This window comes from Rhinolophus sinicus, chromosome 2 (assembly GCF_057876585.1).
Source record: "Rhinolophus sinicus isolate RSI-liver-muscle chromosome 2, RSI-T2T, whole genome shotgun sequence".
NCBI classification, from domain to species: Eukaryota; Metazoa; Chordata; class Mammalia; order Chiroptera; family Rhinolophidae; genus Rhinolophus; species Rhinolophus sinicus.
The window spans coordinates 97,374,667-97,396,065 of record NC_142502.1 but is presented as its reverse complement, the minus strand read 5'-3'; the positions used below and the strand labels follow the sequence as shown (position 1 = coordinate 97,396,065).

Genomic DNA, 21,399 nt, shown 5'->3' with positions numbered 1-21,399 from the left:
AAGAGATGTTAGAGTCTTTCATCTGTGTGTTTGTATGTTAATTACACAAATATTTCTCTAGTGTCCTTAGATGGTGGGAGCTGAGGGTACAGAGATGATGCCAGGTCCCTGCTCCTGTGCTCCCGTCCCCCTCACCTCCCCCTGCCATTGATCCATCCCTCCCACCACCCCCTCTGAGGACCCTGCTCTCTTTGCTCCTAGCTCTCCTCTCCCCCTCCCTACACTTCCTTCCTAGAATTTAATCTCCACTTCCTCTCTCCTTCTGCCTTCAGCACCCACAAAACCTCCCCAGGTGGAAACACATCACTGACATACCAGGCAGGCCCCCAACATGAAGTTTCTGACCACCTCTGGGACCAGTGGGGCTTAGGCCTCTCTCTCAGACCTCTAAGTACCCTTGAGCTTGTCACCCACTTTCAGCGTGACTCTCCTTGGGGGGGGGGGGGTAGGAGAGAGAGCCAGAGCCCAACAAAGCAGAGGCGGTGCACAGAAAGAGAGAAAAAACAAGCCGTCTGCTACTTGACCACAGGTTCCTCCTGGCCGTCTCAGCTCCTCCCCAGAAGAGGTCTGAGTGGGGAAGGCGCAGCTGGGCACAGAGGAGAGTTGCAGCCTCTCCCAGACCTGGAGCTGAGCGCCACCGAGCAGGGCCCGGTCAAAACCTGCAGCTGGAGGTCCTGCTTCTCTCTGCCCACAGAATCGGCCCTCCGTGCTCTCCCACGTTGTAACCCAGGCCTTAGCTTTGTCCGTTTTGTCTATCTCAGAGGTGCTGGAGGAGCCAAGCAGAATAAGGTCCAGTGCCCCGTTCCCTCTTCCCAGGCACCCCCCGTATCCCCTCCCACCAGCACGCCAGGAAATAGGTATGGCCTGCAGAGCCCCAAGTCTACTGAGGCTGATCTATGCTCCCAGGTGAGGAGGAAAGGAAGGGCATGGGGAGGAGGGGAATGGGTGTGACAGGGACTGTTGGGACAGCAGGGTACAGAGCAAGTGCCTCTGGGGACGGAGGGCAAGTCCTGGCATGGCCCTGACCTGCAGTCTGTTCCCCAGGCTCGAGGGCAGTATCACACACTCAGCACTGGCAGAGCCTGGTGGGGCTGACCCTCTCTCTGAGGTGCCAGTCCCCACCCAAGGGCTGACCCTACGAGAAGAAAGGCTGGTGTAAGGAGGTATTAGTGCTCATATGCGCCAGGTCAGTGTCCAGCTCCAGGCCCCACACACTGACTCAGCACCTCGCGTTCAGTCTGAGACAACCCTGGTGCGGGATTCTTCATTGTCACCAGGACTGATCTGAGGGAGGGTGCAGGATACGACTGGTGTAGAATCTACCACCCTTCCAGCAATTCTGTCTCTCAGTCCAAAAGGTTCTCTCTGGCAGTGTCTCCGGGTGAGCCCCTTTCCCTGGGGTCCCCTGGCTCCCTTTTGGTTCCTTCTGGTTTCCTAGTCATATAATGATTATTCTTCTTATGTATTAACTTACCTAATCTAAGTAATATTAATGACACCATCACTCTTAGGGGAAATGTATAAAGAAATTGTTTTGCTGCTTTATTTTAATAACACTCATAGTAGAAAACTGGTCTCACAGAGTTATGTTGACAAAAATACAAGAAGGAATTTTAAAACAATTTCAACAAGCTCAATATTTTTATTTTTAATTTTTACAAGAGGAAGCAAGTGATGCTGGATTTTCAAAACGCATGTTCAATCCTCCACTAGCAGCTAGTTCCAAAATACTATCTTATAAATTTATAGTTATACTCAAATTATCTTTGGATGAAAAAATGGATTCTGGATCTATGAATTTCCAATGCATATAGCCTCTTTTGACAGAAAATAAAATCTGAAACATCCTATCAAATTATTAAAGTTTTTCTGTGAGCATTTTTATAAATATGCAATGTCAAGATTATCACTTGTTTTGGTGACAATTGTTATTAAATTAAGAACATGTCATAACAATTTACAGAAACTATTCTAAGTTTCTATCTTTTGCTGTTGCTCTTAGATTTTATTTGCCAGTGAAAAACATGTCGCATGGAAACGTTAACGTCAAGGCTGTCTTATAAACAAGTCTGACTGTGCAATTCACATCGTCACTAGACTCATCTCTATGTTGCCAAAACATTAAGAGTTCTTCCTATAGATCAAACATTCTCAACAGAACTGTCCCCCTCAGTAATCATTGCAACTGGGCGTGTAAAAACAACTCTTTACGCTGTTTCCATTTTATCGCATAATGAAGGGAATTATTTCAAATTCAATACATTCATCTTTAGGTAATTCATAATTCTCCACATCGATAAGCATACTGTTCAGTTCAGCTGATATTTTTGTCATCGTGAGAGTTTCTTCATGAAGGAAGCGGTGCATTGATTTACACTCTGGCACAAGTCTCCCTAATCTGAGTGACTGACTGGTCTAGAACGTTTTCCCGATGTAGCAGCTGCAGCCATCAGAACATACCGTGTTTCCCCAAAACTAAGACCTAGCTGGACAATCAGCTGTAAGGTGTCTTTTGGAGCAAAAATTAATATAAGACCCGGTATTATATTATATTACATTACATTACATTACATTACATTACATTACATTACATTATATTAAAGAGCCGGTCTTACATTATTGTAACATGAGACCGGGTCTTATATTAATTTTTGCTCCAAAAGACACCTTAGAGCTGATTGTCCAGCTAGGTCTTATTTTCGGGGAAACACGGTACTCCTTAAACCCCAAACATAAATCTTAAACCCCAAACCATTTGTTGATAATTTGATCCTTCGTAGCTCTGTACAGTTCAGAGCTAGTTGTGGTTTGGGCAATGAAGTTAAAAGATACAGAAGAATTCCTTCATAGCATCATGTTCAAATTGTGCATGTAGCACAAGAACAGCTTATGCCAACAATATATGTGCATTGTTCAAGTTCCCATGAAAACTATTTTGCTCGCTTTACTCGTTCTGGGATTGGTCTTTCACGCCATTAGATATTTCTGGACACACAGAGCTAAAGATTCGATGGAAGGGGATGCTTAAGCTTTCTTTCTTGCCACAGGTTAACCAACCCTGTGAAGCAAACATCTCTGTTGTAGTTTTTCAATATTTTGACAATTTTTCAATATTTTGACAATTGCAGATAGATTTTTAGTGTTAGCAACACAGAGTGTTACTTCACAAGAAGCCCACAGCACACTAGCGTTTGTATGTGAAATACTGATTGCTCTCAAGCTTGTTAACTCAATACTCTTTGACTTTCAAAAAAAATTAGTTTATTTTGAACTTGTGTTTTTATGTTTGGTATGTAAATGCCACTTGTTTTTGTGATGGATTTGCTTCATTAGCCAGTACAGCTCAACAAATAACTCACTGGGTATTAGGATTACACCATCACTGGTCACTACAAAACTCTCACTCTCTATATGAGCGTCATAGTTTCCTAGTGCTGCCATAACAAATTACGACACATGCAGTGGTTTAAAGCAATGCAATTCTGTAAGTCAGAAGCCAGTATGGGTCTCACTGGATTAAATCAAGTGTCAGCAGCTGTGTGTCTTCCTGGAGGCTCTTAGAGAAAATCCATTTAGTGCTCATTCAGATGTCAGGTAGAATTCAGTTCCTTGTAGCTACTAGACCGATGCCCTGTTGTTTTGCTGGCTGTGTACTGAGAGCTTCCCCCGCTTCTAGCGTCTGCCATATTCCTCGGCAGTGGCCCCCTTCCTCCATCTTTAAAGCCAGAGGTCCTTTTCGCTGGCATCTCTCTCTGACTATAGTTGGGGAACAGTCCCTGCTTTCAAATATGGAAGATTGGTCTCACCCAGATAATCCCCCATCTCAAGGTCTTTCACCTTATGACATCTGAAAAGTCCCTTTTGCCACGTAAGGTGACATATTCATAGGTTCCTGGGCTTAGGATGTGGACATTGAAGGTGGTGGGGGGGGTGTATTATTCTGCCCATCTCAAAGAGGGATTACATTCTCAAATAAAACTAGTACAAACCCTTTGGAATGGTTTCAGAGAGAACAGTGCTTTTGGAATCGATTCCACTATTATCATTTGCCTTATTATTACTGCTACATTCAGAAAAGATGTCTTTTCTTGACAAAAAGTTCAGTGACTTTGGTTTTGCAATCTGTGAACTAGTACTTGAAAGAGCTAATCACTACTCTAAATGACTTAATCATGTTCAAGTCAAAATTTTAAAAAAAGAACAGGTAAGATTGAAAGTGAAAATGATTATAAAAATAACAAATGATAAAAATAACTTTTCCAGGTGTTTCTACATTTTTGGGTTATAGTCGCCCAAGTCACTATACAGTGTCACACCTGGAACATAGTCCTATTGCATGTTGCTAGCACAAAGCTGGCGCCATATGTAGCAATCCGTGACATTTGACAACACCGACTGGTCTACACCCTGTTCAACTACACAAAACAAATTTACTAACCACATGCTTGGACCTTCAGGCAAAGTCAAACTGATACAGAAGTTTCAAAATCCTTACTCCCAGCACCAGCCGGTAGATCGCACATTCAGTAGCTCAGCACTAGAATTTTCGCCAACTGTCCCAAGGACCTCCCCCAGGCTGGCCACATGGGTTGTTGCTGGTCCTCATTCTGGGAAGCCTCAGAGTGAGGGCCCCTGGGGGACACGATCATACCTACGTGTACAATGAGGTCTCTCTCTCCAGGGAGACTGCCCAGGGAAGCCCTCGGCCCTCAGGTACCCTGTCCTCCAGGCATCTCCCAGCTATAGCCCTTCTCTTTCCCCTGCTGGAGACACGGCTCCCCTCAGGGACCCTGGGTGGGGGTGCAGACCCAGCCACGGACACTGACAGTTCCCACTTCCTTGGAGCTGACACCACTTCTTTCCCCTCTGGTCCTCCCACCCGTCCCCCCGCAGCCATGGTCTTCTCTTTATCCTCCAAAGCCCCCATCACGTTTCCAGAGATGACCCCAGAGCAGGGTATGTCTGGGGTCTCAATGGGAAGGCAGAGCAGTGGGAGTGGTGGGCGGACAGCTCACAGTCTCAGAAGCCAGAGGGGGGTCCATACAAGGTATTTAGCCAAGCCCTTGAGGCAGTGGGTAAATACCTAGAGGCTGGCTCTGCCACAGAACCAGGAAGGACAGGGATGTCCCTAAAATTCCCCATGAGGTGTCTCCTTCCCTATCAGCCCCAGACGTGTGAGAAACGGTGTGGATATCAGAGATATAAGCCGCTTCAAGACGGTGACTATGTCCACACTTGAGGAGGCTGAGAGGTAGAGAGGGCCTGGGCACAGAGGTAGAGATGCTCAGAGGGGGGCCCAGGCCTCCTGACTCCTATTCAAGTGCTCCTCCCGGACTCAGTGACACCTCCACAGACACTCGATACAGCCGGGTGGCAGGTCTGTCTAGTCCTGAGCCAGAAGACTTCACAACCCAGTCGCCAATCCCAGAATCCGTTTTCCCCTAGGCCGATGGGCTTCTGTTCCCACTTCATCCCAGTTCTTTATTCCAGACTTTCTGCTATCAGGAATGAGTGGGTGGGTTGGGCTCCCCTCTAACTACCGTCCCCAGGGCTTCCTCTGCCATCACTGCCCCTTCACAGTGAGTTGTGTGGGACCTTCATCCACACAGGCGTCGATCAGGGGCCCAAGAACAGAGCCCATTGCCCAGGGACCACCTCATTTCCTTAGCCCCCCCACCCCCATCCGAGAGCTCAAGGAGAGGGTAGCTTGGTTGGGAGGACCTTTGCTCTTACTGGTGCTGCTAACACCCCCTCCACCAGGCCCTTGGCTTCAGATGAGGGGTTGGGGAAGAGGACCAGAAAGAAGGTAGAGGACAGGAGGGGTGAGGAGGGAGCAGTGGCCTTGCAGCCAGAGGGCCCACCAGGAGGCATGTTCCAGGCCTGGGCACACAGGAGCCAGCCCCTCCCCCAGCCCTGCAGGGTCCCTGACCTTGTATTCCAGGCTCCTGCCCCAGGGATGGGGCAGAGGAGGGAGTCTGAGCAAATCTCTGTCACTGGACCCAGGCGCAGAGCAGGACTCTGCCCTCCCCATACTGGACCCTGGGTCTGGTCTCACTGGCTCTCTAACTGGACTCCCCAAGGTGAGCTCAGGCGCACTGGTGGGAATCCGTGAGGGTAAGGGGGATCGAATATATGGTGATGGAAGGAGAACTGACTCTGGGTGACGAACACACAATGGGATTTATAGATGATGTAATACAATAAATTTAATTAAAAAAAAAAAAGAAAACAAAGAAGAAAAGACTGATAGGTTTCCCACTTTAAAAAAAAACAATTCTTATGTAAGATGAAAGATACTATAAACTACGTTTTTAAAATGTGACAGGATAGAAAAAAATGACGTTATACAAAAATTAATATCCAGAATGTACGAAGCACTTGTAAAATCAAAGAAAAGGGCAACTACTCGATAGAAGAAACAGAAAAGGATAGAAACTTCAATCCAAGGAAACACCCCAAAATCGCATATATGAAGGTAGAATCAATGGTATCAGTAAATGGGAAAATGCAAATGAAAATAATGGGGGGGATCATTTTTTTCACCCATTAAACTAATAAAAATTTGAAAGATTGGTCATTTCCAATGGCAATCAGGTTGTGAGAAAATGGGCAGTCTCTACACTGTTGGCGGAAATATAAATCAGTGCATCCTTTTAGGAAACCAATCTGTCCAGATTTCTCAAAATATTAAATGTGCATCCCCTTCCTGCAAATCACTCAATCCTTTCTGGTGTGAATGTAAGAGAATATAATCACAAGTGCAAAAAGAGGTATGTAAAAAGTTATCTGCCGCAACATTTTACATAATAGTGAAACTTAGAAATAAATCAAACTGGCCGTGACTAGGAAAGGAGCTACAGGCACAGCTCAGAGCACTGGGGTTCGGGTCCAGGTCACCCAACAAGGCGAATATCACAATAAAGCGAGTCACATGGATTTTTTTGGTTTCCGGTGCATGTACAAGTTATGTCTGTACTATCATGTAGCCTATCAAATTGCAATAGCATTATGTCTAAAGGATGTACATACCTTAATTTAAGAAATACTAATGGCTAAAAAATGCTAACCATCATCTGAGTCTGTTTGAAAAATGGTGCCAACAGACTTGCTTCATGCAGCATTGCAAAAACCTTCAATTTATTAAAAAAACAACACGCAGTATCTGTGAAGCACAATAGAAATGAGCACTAAAAGGAAGGATGCTTGTAAATAACGGATGCTACGTCTATAATAGAAGGTGTTATGCAGCAGGTTAGAAAGAATGAGGCAGATCTGTGTGTCCTGACAGCAGAGATCAGATCGCCAAAAAAATATTTAGGTCCAAACACTAAACATACCGGCTGAGAGACACATATCATCGCACCTCATTAATAGAAGTTAAAATGAAAATAAAGCTATATCCATAGAAACAGCATGTGTGTGCATGTACAAAAACAGAGACAGTTGTGTGCAGGGATCACCTCACCGTGCTAACAGGATTGTGGGTAGGTGTGTGTGACGGGTGGGAACGGACACTTTCTATTCTGTATTGTTTGAATATTTTTACAACAATGTGTACATGAGTAAAATAGCATGAAAATTTTTTCATGACTGGTGAAGTGAGTGGATAGTAAGGTAAGCAGAGGCCCCAGGAGCCTCGTACCCTCCCCACCACCACCCCTGCTGAGAAAGCAGTAAAGAAATGTGTGTGCCTCGTCCTGAACAATTGCTCCGGTGTCAGGAAGTTCCGATGTCCTCTCTGGAGGCTCATCTTCCACGTGGTATGTTCTCACGGGCTTGCTGACACTTAATTACATATGTGTTCTGTCCCCTCCATCATCCAAATTAACACGACCAACTGCAGCCTTACTCCATGTCCCACCCCTGACTCGCTTTCCATACAACCCAGCACAAAGGTTTACTTTATGTTCATACCAAACCCCAGACGCAAACGCTTATCCTGCCCTTATTCATAACCGCCAAAGACCAGAGACCACCCACAGGTCCTGTAACTGGAGAAGGAATAAACAAACTGGCTTATCCGTACAAAGGAACACTACTCAGCAACACAAAGGAACAAACTACAGAGACACGTAACAAAAGTGCTCAATCTCAAGTGCATTACGAAAGAAGCCAGATTCAAAGGGTTAATTGCACCTCAATAAAAAAAGAAAAGGAAAATCTTTCACACTGCAGGATCCCATACCTATGACATCCTGGAATAGGCAAGACTATTGGGGCAGAAACCTCTCATTGAGGGGTTTGGGGGGTAATAAGTCTGTTCTGTGTCTAGGTGAGCTGATGGTTGCATGACCATGAATTTGTCAAAACTCAAAGAACTGCATGTTATGTATACAAACCATATCGCAACATTAAAAATGAAATGAAACAGAGACAGTTGTCCCCTGCCAGAGAACCTGCTCACGGTGGCCTCCTCTCCATTCCTGTGACCGATCTGGACCTAGAGGTTGTTCACGCAGTGCTTTCCTTACTCCCCCTCTTCCCGTCTTTATTCCTCCTGTCTTTCTCTTCCTCCTCTGCTCCTTTTTCTTAAGCAGTGGGACACTCCCTTCAGATGGAATCCTACATGTGCCCGTGTGCAGACACCTGTTGATGAAGAAGGGGAAGGGTCCTCTCTCAACAGAGTTTCGTCCCCATGTTTTCATTCTACAGATAAAAACAAACCGAGGCCCCCAATGAAAGTGGCTCCTCTATTGCATCCATGCTCTGTGCTCCCAACCTTCCTACAATGTGGCTTTCAGAGACCACCCAGAGGAGGCTGAGAGGGACCATCACGGTAAACAGCTTATCCTAACCATTCTAGAGCCTTCTAACTTTGCAGTCTGGTCATGGGGGTAACAAAGTAGAAACAGATTTTGGGGAAAACACGTCCTCTCCAGCAACCTGCCCATTCTGCCTTCTCCTTACCTTCTCATCGGAAGAGGTGCACAGGTCACGTGTCTGGTAGGAGGGACTGATCATTCAGGCTGACCAGGAGCTTTGCCGCCGAATGCGAGGTTGGACAATTAAGTTCGCAAACTTGTTGCAAGAATGTTGCTAAACTTTTTTGATATCAAAGGGATTATTCATTATGAATTTGAACCAACTGGACAAACAGTTAACCAAGTTTCGTATTTGGAAGTGCTGAAAAGGTTGCATGAAAAAGTTAGACAACCTGAACTTTTCGCCAACGATTCATGGCTCTTGCATCACGACAATGCACCAGCTCACACTGTCTGAGAGGGAGTTTTTTACCCGTAAACAAATAACTGTATTGCAACACCCTCCCTACTCACCTGATCTGGCTCCCAATGACTTTTTTCTTTACCCAAAGATAAAGGAAATATTGAAAGGAAGACATTTGGATGACATTCAGGACATCAAGGGTAATATGACAGCGCTGATGGCCGTTCCAGAAAAAGAGTTCCAAAATTGCTTTGAAAGGTGGACTAGACATTGGCATCAGTGCATAGCTTCCCAAGGCGAGTACTTTGAAGGTGACCATAGTGATATTCAGCAATTTGGTATGTAGCACTTTTTCTAGGATGAGTTCACGAACTTAAGTGTCAGACCTTGCAGACCTAACCTTAATAAGGGTCATCTTTCAGCCTCTTGGCAATTGTCTCAGGAGGAATGTGTATCTCAGGACTTCAGGGATTCAGGATACCCACTTCTGGAATGAATCCCACAGATATACGCATGTGAAAAGAATATGTAGATGGTTCTTTATCACACACCATTTATAATTCCAAAGGATTGAAAACCACCTCAATGTCCAAGCTACTGTACATCCATTCATGGGATTCTCTGCATTTTCACAAGCTAAGGAAGCTCCCTATGGACTGATATGCACTGATCTCCAACATAGTCTATATTTTGTTAGGTACAAAATTCTCCCTTTGATATGCTAGGTTTAGTGTTTTAAAACATGTGAACATTAAGGCTATATATTCATAGACATTTAAAAAATACTCTGGAGAAAAACAATAAAAATACTCTGGAGAAAACGATGGCTGTTGGGAAAGGATGGGGGGGGGTGAAGGGGACCGTGTAGAATAGATTTTTCACTGTTTAGATATATTTTTATCTATTTTTTTTGAACCATTGAATCTATTCCAAATTAAATTTTCAAAACCTGATTGTATGAGAGCTCCCACTTCAGGGAAGATGGAGTAGATTCTTCTCATGAAGCAGAACTAAAAATCCTGGACGTTATATATACGAAGCACACACAAGATGACTAAAAGGTGGAGAGAAGAAAGCAACTAGCTAGAGACCTCAGGACCTGAGAACAACGCTGTGGTGAGTCCCCTGGTTTTCCTGCTGCAGACTGTATCCCAAACTGGGTACTGGAGCAACTGCAGCCCAGAAAAAAGCCCTAAGAAATGCCTGCTGTCTCCAGCCAAGGGACCAGAAAAGGGCAATCGAGCAAGACACAAACTTCTAGATACTAACTGGTCTTCCCCAGCCAAACACCACTGAAAACCTTCGGCCTCATCTCCCCGGCCCCGCAAACACTGAGCAGGGAGCCTAGACCCCACCCTCGCCAGGCTATAGTAAGATGCCCCCTCCCCATCCTGGGTGGGCCAAATGGGAAGCCAGGACTTTCCTCCCTCAGGGACACAATCAGTGGAGACCACATGGGGACCAGGACTCCCAGCCCCACCTCGTCCCACTGTAATGAGGGCCCCTCAGCCTCCCCACTGCGGACATGTCAGAGAAGGACTAGTGGAGTGCCAGGACTCTCACCCCTGCTCAGTTTTAACAAGGCCACCCCCCAATAATGGCTGTAGGGGACAGACACATGGGTAGCAGTGATGAGGCACCCCCTCCCCATCAGGCAGACGGGTATCACAGGGAAGGCCTGACTCCCACCCTACCCAGCGGTATAAGGAGTGTTTTCTCAACACCCTCCCTTCCGTCCCCCCAGGATGTCAATGGAGACCAAGAGAAGAATCTGGACCTCCACCTCTGCCTGGCGGTAATAAGGTGGTGCCCATTTTTTACCCAGGGTCAGAGAAGTCCTGCTAAAACACAAGGTTTAAATACGATTCAGGCTCTTTTAACATAATGCCCAAAATTTCCAGGTTTCGACTGACAATTATTCATCATACCAAGAACCTGGAAGATCTCCAACTAAGAAAAGACAATCAAATGACACCAACATTGAGATACACAGATGTTCGACATCCCCTGTGGGGACAGAGCCAGGAGTGCAGTTCCCAGGCTCTCGCCCTCATGGGGAAAGGTGCTCGCTCGGGTAGTAAATGGCCATGAACTGTGATTGGATGGCCATCAGCTGTGGCCAGTTGGCCGTCAGCTGTAACCAGTGAGCCACTGGCCACTAATATAACTGCCGTGGCTATGCTAGCAGAGAATGGGGGCTAGCAAGAAGATGGTGGATGAGCTAATAAGAGTGGATTGCAGTTAGCACAGCGGATTGCATCTCGTAAGTGAGGTTGGTTGGCAGAGAAGTGAATCGCAGGTTGCGGATAGTGTGGCTCCTGCCTCCTGTGTCTCCAACCCAGACGCCTGCGAGACTATAGTGGTGTGACTCCCCTATCTGTGGCTCCGTAGGTGTTCCTTTTTGGCCTCACCATGTCCTGTGTTCTTATTCCGGGAGGCAGACTAGAGACCCTGCTGACCACCCGGCACGACAGCCTCGATGAGCAATTAGGTCATTATTGGTAGGTTTAAGTCTACTGTTTAATTTTTTGTTTTCTGTTTGTGCCCTCTGTTGTTTGTTTCTCTGCTTTCTTTTTCCTACTTTCCTGTGGGTTTCTGGAACATCTTTTAGAATATCATTTTTAACTTATCTATAGGGTTTTTTTAGTGTATCTCTTTGTATAGCTTTTAGTGGTTGCCCTAGGTATGTACGTGTGCATATAACTCATGTTGACATTTTACCAGTGTGAGTGGTGCGTAGAAACCTACCTCCCTTTACATTCTCTTACCCTCCCCATTTATAATACAATGAAGATAATAACAAAAAGAAGAGCATACATTAATGAAACTGAGAACAGAAGGACAATTGAGAAAATCAATGAAACAAGAAGCTTGTTCTACGAAAAGATCAATAAAATTGACAAATCTTTGGCAATACTGGCCCAGAAAAACAGAGAAAAGACACAAATCCTAACATCAGGACCAAAACAGGACATCAGGACGGTCCCTCCAGACCTCAAAAGGACAGTAAGGGAACACTAGGAACGCTCTACGCAAAAATTTGACACGTTAGAAGAAATCGACCAATTCCTCAAAAGTACAAACTACCACAACTTGCTCGATATGAAATGGATCATTTGAATACCCCTGTGACTATTAAGGAAATTGACTAAGTAATTAGAAACCTCCTGCAAAAGAAATCTTCAGGCCCAGTGTTTTCCCTTGAGAATTATACCAAACTTTTAAAGAAGAATTAACATCAATTCTATGGAATCCCTTCTGGAAAATAGAAAAATGAAGCCACATCGACCTGATACCAACACCAAAGACAGTAGAATGAAAGAAAACTACAGATTGATATCCCTCATAAATATAGATGCAAAAAGATAGTAACAAAATATTACCAAATAGAATTCAGCAATACATAAAAATAGTTACATAAACCAAGTTAAATGTTTTCCAGGGATGCAAACCTGGTCCAGTATTTTAAAATTAAACAGTGTGATCCACCATATTAACAGTCTGAAGAAGAAAAAAATCACGATTATATCAACTGAAGCATGAAAAGCATTTAAAAATGTAACACTCATTCATGATACTCTGAGAAAACTAGAAGTGGAGGGCAACTTCCTCACGATGATAAAGAACATCTATTAAAAACTTACAGCTACCATACTTAATGGTGAAAGACTGAATGCTTCTCAACAAGTCAGGAACAAGGCAAGGATGTCCATTCTCACCTTTGCTTCCTATTTGCAGATGACAATTTATGTAAAAAAAAAAAAAATCTCAAGGAATCTACAAAAAAAAGAGTGCTAGAACTAATAAGTGAATTCATCAAGTTGCAGGATACAAAATCAACGTGCAAAAAATAATTGTATGTCTATGTACTGCAATAAGCACATAGAAATCATAACTTAAAATGCAAGACCATTTACAATCACTCACAAAACATATAAATACTTAGATGTAGATTTATCAAAACATATACAGGAATTGTATGCTGAATGCTACAAAACACTAATGAAAGAAATCAAGATCTAAATAAATGGAGCGTTCATGGATTGTAAGACTTCACATAGTAAAGATGACAGTTCTCCCCAAATTGTCATATAGGGTTAATATAATTCCTATCAAGATCCAACAATAAGGGTCGGCCCAGTGGCTAAAGCAGTTGGAGCTCCGTGCTGCTAACTCCGAAGGCTGCTGGTTCGATTCCCACATGGGCCAGTGGGCTCTCAACCACAAGGTTGCCTGTGTGGCTCCTCCAGTCACGCAAGGGATGGTGGGCTCCGCCTGCTGCAACTAAGATTGAACATGGCACGTTGAGCTGAGCTGCTGATCATCCGGATGGCTCAGTTGGTTGGAGCACGGGCTCTTAACCACAAGGTTGCCGGTTCAATTCCTCGAGTCCCGCAAGGGATGGTGGGCAGCGTCCCCTGCAACTAGCAAGGGCAACTGGACCTGGAGCTGAGCTACACCCTCCACAACTAAGATTGAAAGGACAACGACTTGACTTGGAAAAAAGGCCTGGAAGTACACACTGTTCCCCAATAAAGTCCTGTTCCCCTTCCCCAATATAATCTTAAAAAAGAAAAAACCACAGTGAAAGATGTGGTAGGTAGGGTGCCAACCAGACAGTTGTTCCTAGATCGGCGTTAACCATCGCTGCCCACTGACCCACAACAAAATTGTTGTGAGGGTACCAAGGTGTATAGGCTGAGGCATGAGATTCACATTTTTCTAACACATTGAAAAGTGATTTCATTAGGCAAATATTTTTGAAGATGTTCAGTAAGAAAATTGCCATTGTAGCCAGTATTTCTGACATTCTTAATGAAACAAATTTGAAAATTCTAAGAAAAAGCAAAGATAGTTATTGTAAAGGCATTAATGTTATGGTGCTCAGGCTTTAAACTGTGTGATCAGCTACTATATGTTCTCAACTTTGTTGTAACTTATTGTAGGGAACATTGTTATTAAAGGCTTCTACAATAAAACTTACAAATACTGTTGTATCGCCTTTCAATGTCTCAAACTTCGAATCGTTACTTTCTAAGAGTGAACTTTAAGACATTAAAGAAAAGGATCAGATAAAAGAAGAATTATGCTTTATAAAGTCCTGAAACAATATTTAATTGTCAATTTTGTATGTATGTAAATTCTTTGACACTCCTCCCCTCCAGAGGTGGAGTAATTCCTTCTCTCTTGAGTGTGGGCTGGACGTAATGACTCACTTCTCATCAGGCTGATGTGATGGTATGTGATTCTCAGTCTAAGACATAAAACTGCAGCTTCCATATTGGTCTCTCTCTCTCTCCTCTCTCTCTCTCTCTCCTATCACTTGCTTTTTGGTAAAAAAGTACCTAAGGCATTAGCCACCTTATGGAAAAGTCCCCATGGCTAGAGACTGAGGCCTCCTGGGACCATCCAGGAAGGAAAGGAGGCCCCTTCCAACAGCCCTATGACTGAGCCGTGTTTCATGCGAGTCCTCCAGCCCCAGTCAAGCCTTCAGATGACACATCCTGGCTGACAACTTGACTGCAACCTTGAGAGAGGCCCTGAGCCACAAGCGCTCAGGCAAACCTCTCCTACATCCTGACCCTGGGAAACTGGGATACAACACCCATTTGTTGTTCTGAGCAGCTCACTTTTGGGTAATCTGTTATGCTGCCATACATGACTAATACAGTGTCCAAAGAGAGAAAGAATTATTGCACTTTTTATTTGCTCTAAATTAAATTAGACATGTCATTTGGTTTGCATTTTATTACCACTCACAACAATCTATTTACTTGAAATTCATTTCCAACTGTGACCCAAATAAACACAAGGGAAAGAGCGGGCCATCCTAGGCTGACTCTGTGATGGTCCCTAATAACAACCCTGGTTATTCACCTCCTCCCAGTTATGCAATGAAACATTAATATAGGTGCTGGGAAGGGGTTCTACAGCTGTAACTAAGGTCTCAAATCTGCTGATCTTAAGACACGGGAACTATCCCTGAAGAATGTCCTGATCAGGTGAGTACTGACTGGGGTTTCTCCTGAGCAAACATTCCAAGTGAGAGGGATTCAGTGTGAGGCATTTTCTCTACTGACAGCTTTGAAAATGGAGGGCCACATGGCAAAGACTGCTGGTGGTCACTTGGGGTTGGGGCAGCATCCCCCTCTCTGACATTTGTCAAGGCAACAGGGACCTTACACCTATAACTGGGAAAAGCAATTCTGCTAACAGCTCTCTGTAAGCTTGGAGGAAGATCCTGAGCTCAGGATGAGCTCACAGCTTTGTGACACCCTGAGCAGAAATCCCATCCACACCGAGCCTGGATTTCTAAGGAACTGTGAGCAAATAAGTGTGTGTTGTTTTAAGCCACTAAGTTGTGGTAATTTGTTACGCAGCAATAGAAAACTAATACACCGGCTCAACAAATAAGCACACAGCATTTTTTCCACTGGAATGAATTTATGAACTGATATGACCACTAGTTTGTAATAAAATATTTCCTATTTTTTGTATTTTTCAACTTATGATTTTACATGATATTAAATTTAATACAATCATTCATTCATTCAACAAATAACTTAATGCCCACTATCAGGAATGGCTTCATATGCTTGGGATACAACCTTGACCTAAACAGCCCGAAGCGCCTGTGCTCACGTATCTGACATTATAGAAGCTTCCTAGAGTGATTCGGAGCCATTGGAGTGTTTTTAGGGAAGAAATTACACAGCCTCACTGACGTTAGCAGGATTGCCCATCCCTGTGGGGAGAACAGTCCTTGGCTGGCAGGTGAGGGGGTGGCAGTAGTGCCACAATCAGGAGTGAGAGGGTGGTGGGGACTAAGGGGGGAAGAGGTCCTGGGGGGTGAGAGAGACAGAGAAGGGCTGGAGAAGCAGGAGGAGGGAAAGAGGCAGAGGTGAAGAATCCAAAAGCAGTGAAACTCTCAGGTTGAAATAAGTTGTTATAGATCTTTTGTAAATTATCTAGGACCGAGCGGGGTGCTCTGTGGAGCTGCCTAAACTCTAATCGCCTCCTTATGCAAATCAGTTTAAAAATAATAATGTGTCCCATTAAAATATGCACACTGTTGACATGTGAATCATTCATAAAAATAAGCAACACAGGAGCCCTGGTGAAGGGCATTTTAACTGCTTTGAACACTTGCAGCTTTGAGGTTCTACATGCACCTCCTTGAAATGCACAGTAACAAACTGCTTCCACGTTTTTCTTTGGATTGAGGAGGCGGGGACTCAACAGACAAACTCAGGGCTGTGGAATGAAGATCATTTTACCAGAGAAACATCCGGAGTCACAGGTGCACCGTCTGGGAAAGTGAGACTTAGGAGCTTTGAGAGTCTGGCTGCAGCGCTGTTTACACACATTTCCGCACCAAGGGGGACAAATCACGGTTTTACAGATTAGCTTCTTGGTGATCAGGGGTTTCCAAGATTCTTCCCCACTGTGGTTAATAAACAACAAGGAGACTGGTGTCTGTGAGAATCTCCAGCTGGTGTTTTCAGGCACAACTTCTCCAGGGTTAAAGAGGAAAGCCCTGTCCTTCCTCTATTCCCAGGGCAAGCTCACTCTGTGGCATCAAGTTCCCAGGGGGTGTTTCTTCCAGAAGGGTCCAGGGGGAGAGGTAAAGGGTGGGAGGCAGGGCGTCGATTTCTGGGAGAGGGATTCCGGGAAGAGAAGAGGAGGAAAAGGCGCTGAGCCCAGCCTGGTTCCTCAGACAGCCCCCGGGACAGGACTCAGGGTGACAGTGTGACACAGAGCGCTCCGTGCAGGAGGAGGGGTCAGGGCAGAGTCCCAGGTCCCCTGAGGGCGGAGTCTGGGGCGGGGAAGCTCAGTGTTGGGGAGTCCCCACCTCCCCGCGGTTTCACTTCTCCTTCTCACAACCTGTGTCGGGTCCTCCTGTCTGGAAACTGGTGACGCGGCCCCAGATCTCACTCCCATTGCGTGTCCGGTTTCCAGAGAAGCCAATCAGTGTCACCGCCTTTCCCGGTTATAAAGTGTCCCCAGACCCCGAGGATGCGCGTCATGGGCCCCGGAACCGTCCTCCTGCTGCTCTCGGGGGCCCTGGGCCTGACGGGGACCCGGGCGGGTGAGTGCGGGGTCGGGAGGGAACGGCCTCCGCGGGGGGAAAGCGAGGGGACCGCCCGGTGGGGACGCAGGACCCCGGGGAGGATGTGTCCCCACAGCCCAGACCCCCGCCCCGTGTCCCGCCCCCTCCCCTCCGTCCCCCCCGTTTCCGTCTCCCGAGCCCCCCGCCCCTCCCGGCCCATCGCCCGCGGACCCGGGACCCGCGCCGGGAGGAGGGTCGCCTGGGTCTCAGCCCCTCCCCGTCCCCGTCCCCAGGCTCCCACTCCCTGAGGTATTTCTACACCTCCTGGTCCCGGCCCGGCCACGAGGAGCCCCGGTACATCGCCGTCGGCTACGTGGACGACACGCAGTTCGTGCGGTTCGACAGCGACGCGGCGAGTCCGAGAGAGGAGCCGCGGGCGGCGTGGATGGAGGGGCCGTGGGTGGAGCAGGAGGACCCGGGGCACTGGGACCGGGAGACACAGGTCAGCAAGGCCGAGGCACAGACTAACCGAGTGAACCTGAACACCCTGCGCGGCTACTACAACCAGAGCGAGGCCGGTGAGCGACGCGGCCCGGGTCCCGGTCACGACCCCCACGCACGGGCCGGGGTCTCCCCGAGTCTCCGGGTCCGAGCTTCACCCCGAGGCTGCGGGACCCGCCCGGCGCCTCCACCCGGGAAGAGCCCGCGGGGACTTTGATCCGGTTTCATTTGCAGTTCAGGCGCCATCACCGCGGGGCGGGCGGGGCGGGTTAAAGGTCGGGGTTAAAGGTCGGAGCTGACGGCGGGGCGGGGTCAGGGTCTCACACCCTCCAGTGGATGTACGGCTGCGACGTGGGGCCGGACGGGCGCCTCCTCCGCGGGTACGAGCAGCACGCCTACGACGGCGCCGACTACATCGCCCTGAACGAGGACCTGCGCTCCTGGACCGCGGCGGACACGGCGGCTCAGATCACCCGGCGCAAGTGGGAGGCGGCGCATTACGCGGAGCAACAGAGGGGCTACTTTGAGGGCAGGTGCAGGGAGTCGCTCGGCAAATACCTGGAGTGGGGGAAGGAGACGCTGCAGCGCGCAGGTGAGAGGGGCCGCGGGGCCTCCTACGAGGAGAGGAGGAAATGGGATCAACACCCGGACCCCCCTCCCCGACCCCGGGAGACGGAGTCCGCCTGGGTTTTCACATCCGGTACCAGAGAGCGACCCTAAGGGTCCCCCTTCTCTCAGGGACAGTTAGGGGTGCGGTCTCTCAGGGGATGGAGGGGGGGCCATCTCAGAAATAACTGAGCAGCGGTTCCCTGTGACTCTGGCAGCTGCTCTGGGAACCCGGGGGACTTTCTCTCTCAGGCCTTGTTCGCTGCCCCGCACACAGTGTGACTGAGCTGTGACCCCAGCTTTTCTGAGTCATGTGGCCTCCACCCAGCTCAGGACCAGGAATCCCTTTTCTCTCCATCAGAGACCTGTCTCTGACCCTGGGCTGTCTCACCCTGATTCTAGAACTTTCTAAAGACTAGAGATTATCCCGGATGCCTGTGTCCAATGTGGTGTCTGGGTTTTGTGCTCCCTTCCCCCACCCCAGTTGTCCTGACCATTCTCAGGATGGTCACGTGACCACTGCTGGAGGGTCCCCTGAGGGATGCAAAGGTCCTGAGTATTCTGACCCTTCCCCTCAGACCCTCCAAAGACACACGTGACCCACCACCGCACCTCTGACCGTGACGTCACCCTGAGGTGCTGGGCGCTGGGCTTCTACCCTGCGGAGATCACCCTGACCTGGCAGCGGGACGGGGAGGACCTGACCCAGGACACGGAGCTCGTGGAGACCAGGCCTGCGGGGGACGGGACCTTCCAGAAGTGGGCAGCTGTGGGGGTGCCTTCTGGAGAGGAGCAGAGATACACGTGCCATGTGCAGCACGAGGGGCTGCCCGAGCCCCTGACCCTGAGATGGGGTACGCAGGGGGCCGTGGGCACAGAGCCTCTTCTCCAGGGAAAGCGGGGGCCTCTGGAGGACTTCAGGTCAGGGCTGAGGCCTGGGGGTCAGGGCCCTCACCTTCCCTTCCCTTCCAGAGCCGCCTCCTCAGGCCGCCATCCCCGCTGGCATGGTGGTGGTGGGCGTCATTGCTGGGCTGGTCCTCCTTGGAGCTGCAGTCACTGGAGCTGTGCTGTGGAGGAGGAAGCGCTCAGGTAGGGAAGGGGCGGGGACTGAGGTGTCTTGTCCCACTGGGGGGTTTCAAGCCCCAGGTGGACTTGTGTCCTGCCTCGTTAGTGAGAAGGACCATCCACACACGTGTGCTTTCCCTGTCTGGTACCCTATTTGCTAACACTTTATTAATGCACGTGTGGAAATGAGGCACAGATGTATCACCTTGATGACTCTGGTGATGGGGACCTGATTCTCAATAGTGACAGGTCAGAGCAGAAGGTCCCTGCTGAGGACAGACCTCCAGGAGGGTGGTTGGTCCTGTCCCCACACATGTACTTTCCTTAGCTTTCCTGATCTAGCCGTAGTCGGTCTGCAGTCACAGTTCTGGAAATTTCTCTGGAGTCCAGGATGAGGGGGTTCCTTTAGGACGTCATGGTCCTGCCTCCTTTTGGCTTTTCATGTGATGTTTTCTTCCCACAGGTGGAAAAAGAGGGAGCTACGCTCAGGCTGCAGGTGAGTATGGAGAGGGATTATCCTGCGACCCTTGGAATAGATGGAAGCCCTTGGGGAGCTCACCCACCCCCATGATTCCTCCTTTAGCCACATCTGCTGTGAGCTCTGACCACATCCTGTCTTGTTCTCCCCCAGGCGGTGACAGTGCCCAGGGCTCTGATGTGTCCCTCACGGCTTCTAAAGGTGAAACCTGTAGGGCCACAAGTGGGAGGTGTGGGACAAAGGGGACAGGACTGGGTACTGGGGATTCTTAGGGACAGTTTGAGCAGCGGTGGACTGTTGAGATATCACCACTTACAGCCACTAACCTGAATTTGTTATGATTATTTTCTTCTACAGCGTGAGACAGCTGCCTTGTGGGGACTGATGGTGCAAGATTTGTTCCTGCCCCAGCTTTGTGACACGGGAACCTCTGAGCTCTCTTTCTGCAAAGGGCATCTGAATGTGTCTTTTTCTCTCGCATCATATGAGGAGTTGGGAGACTGCCCGCCCCTGCCCTCCACGCCCCCCCCCCACACTGACCCAGTCTCTTCCCTGACCCACTGTCCTGTTCCAGCAGAGGCTGTTTCCATCCCCGCCTTTACTTCACGTTACACTGAGCGGCAACTTTTACTTTCTATGGAAATAATCTGGATATGAATTTGTTTTTTCATTTCTTGCTATGAACGGTTGAGGGATTAATTAAAGGACAAAATCCTAAAGTTGGAGAGGAAATAAATGGGTGACCTAAGAACCTTCCCGAATCCATGTATTTGCTGTGCTGAGTCTGTTGCAGTGGAGACAGGAGAGGCTGTGAGGACTGAGCGTGGACGCGGCGTGAGCCCAGTCGGGGCTCAGTGCATCGAGGGCTCTGATGTGGTCACTCCTCGGCGGGTCACCTCTCTGCCCCTTTGTCCTCGTCCCTTCAATAGGACCTTGTCCCAGCAGGACCTGTGATCACAGGGACTAGAACATCACCCAGGTGTGGTCTTGTCAGTGACGGCTTTGTGTGGCTGGGTAACCAAGGCTCAGGCCTGGCCCGGCCCTCAGCCCCCATCTTCTGGGTGTTCATTTATGACTGTTTCTTCTTGTTACGAGTCCTGGTCTCATTCTCCTCTGGGTGTCCCCTATCTGTCAGCAGTAGGTGTTTTACTTGTCATTTTCCCCACAAGGCCCAGGGGGACCCTGCACACAGGAGTCTGTGGCTTGAGAGATGAGTTTTCAGGCTCATCCAGCTCACGCCTCCTTCCAGGGCTTGATGGTTCTTTCCATCTTTTCCCAAACTATCAGAGGAACCAGATTCTGGAATGAGCAGAGGAGGGATCCCGTGATTTCCCATCTTAGATAAGTTCCTGCTGGAATTCTGCTCTGCTCGCCACCCTCTCTCCCTGCCCTGAGCTCTAGTGCTGGCCCCAGTCCTAGCTCAGATTTATGAAGTACGGTCTGCTTGAGATTTATATTTGGTTTCAAAAGTGGACCCATACGTTGGGGCTCACTGTTTCCTGAAGAGGGAAATACAACTGTGCTGTGATGTGCA

At 48.0% G+C, this 21,399-nt stretch overlaps 1 protein-coding gene across 1 annotated transcript; it reads left to right on the top strand.

The window, feature by feature from the left end:
• The first annotated feature begins 17,136 nt into the window (after positions 1–17,136).
• LOC109441477 (HLA class I histocompatibility antigen, B alpha chain-like) lies at positions 17,137–20,630 on the top strand. Its single transcript, XM_088795734.1, has 8 exons — positions 17,137–17,254; positions 17,509–17,793; positions 18,033–18,308; positions 18,901–19,176; positions 19,295–19,411; positions 19,851–19,883; positions 20,019–20,066; positions 20,223–20,630. Exons 1-8 carry the CDS (start codon positions 17,182–17,184, stop codon positions 20,225–20,227), a joined length of 1,113 nt encoding a protein of 370 aa, XP_088651860.1. The 5' UTR covers positions 17,137–17,181; the 3' UTR covers positions 20,228–20,630.
• Positions 20,631–21,399: the final 769 nt, after the last annotated feature.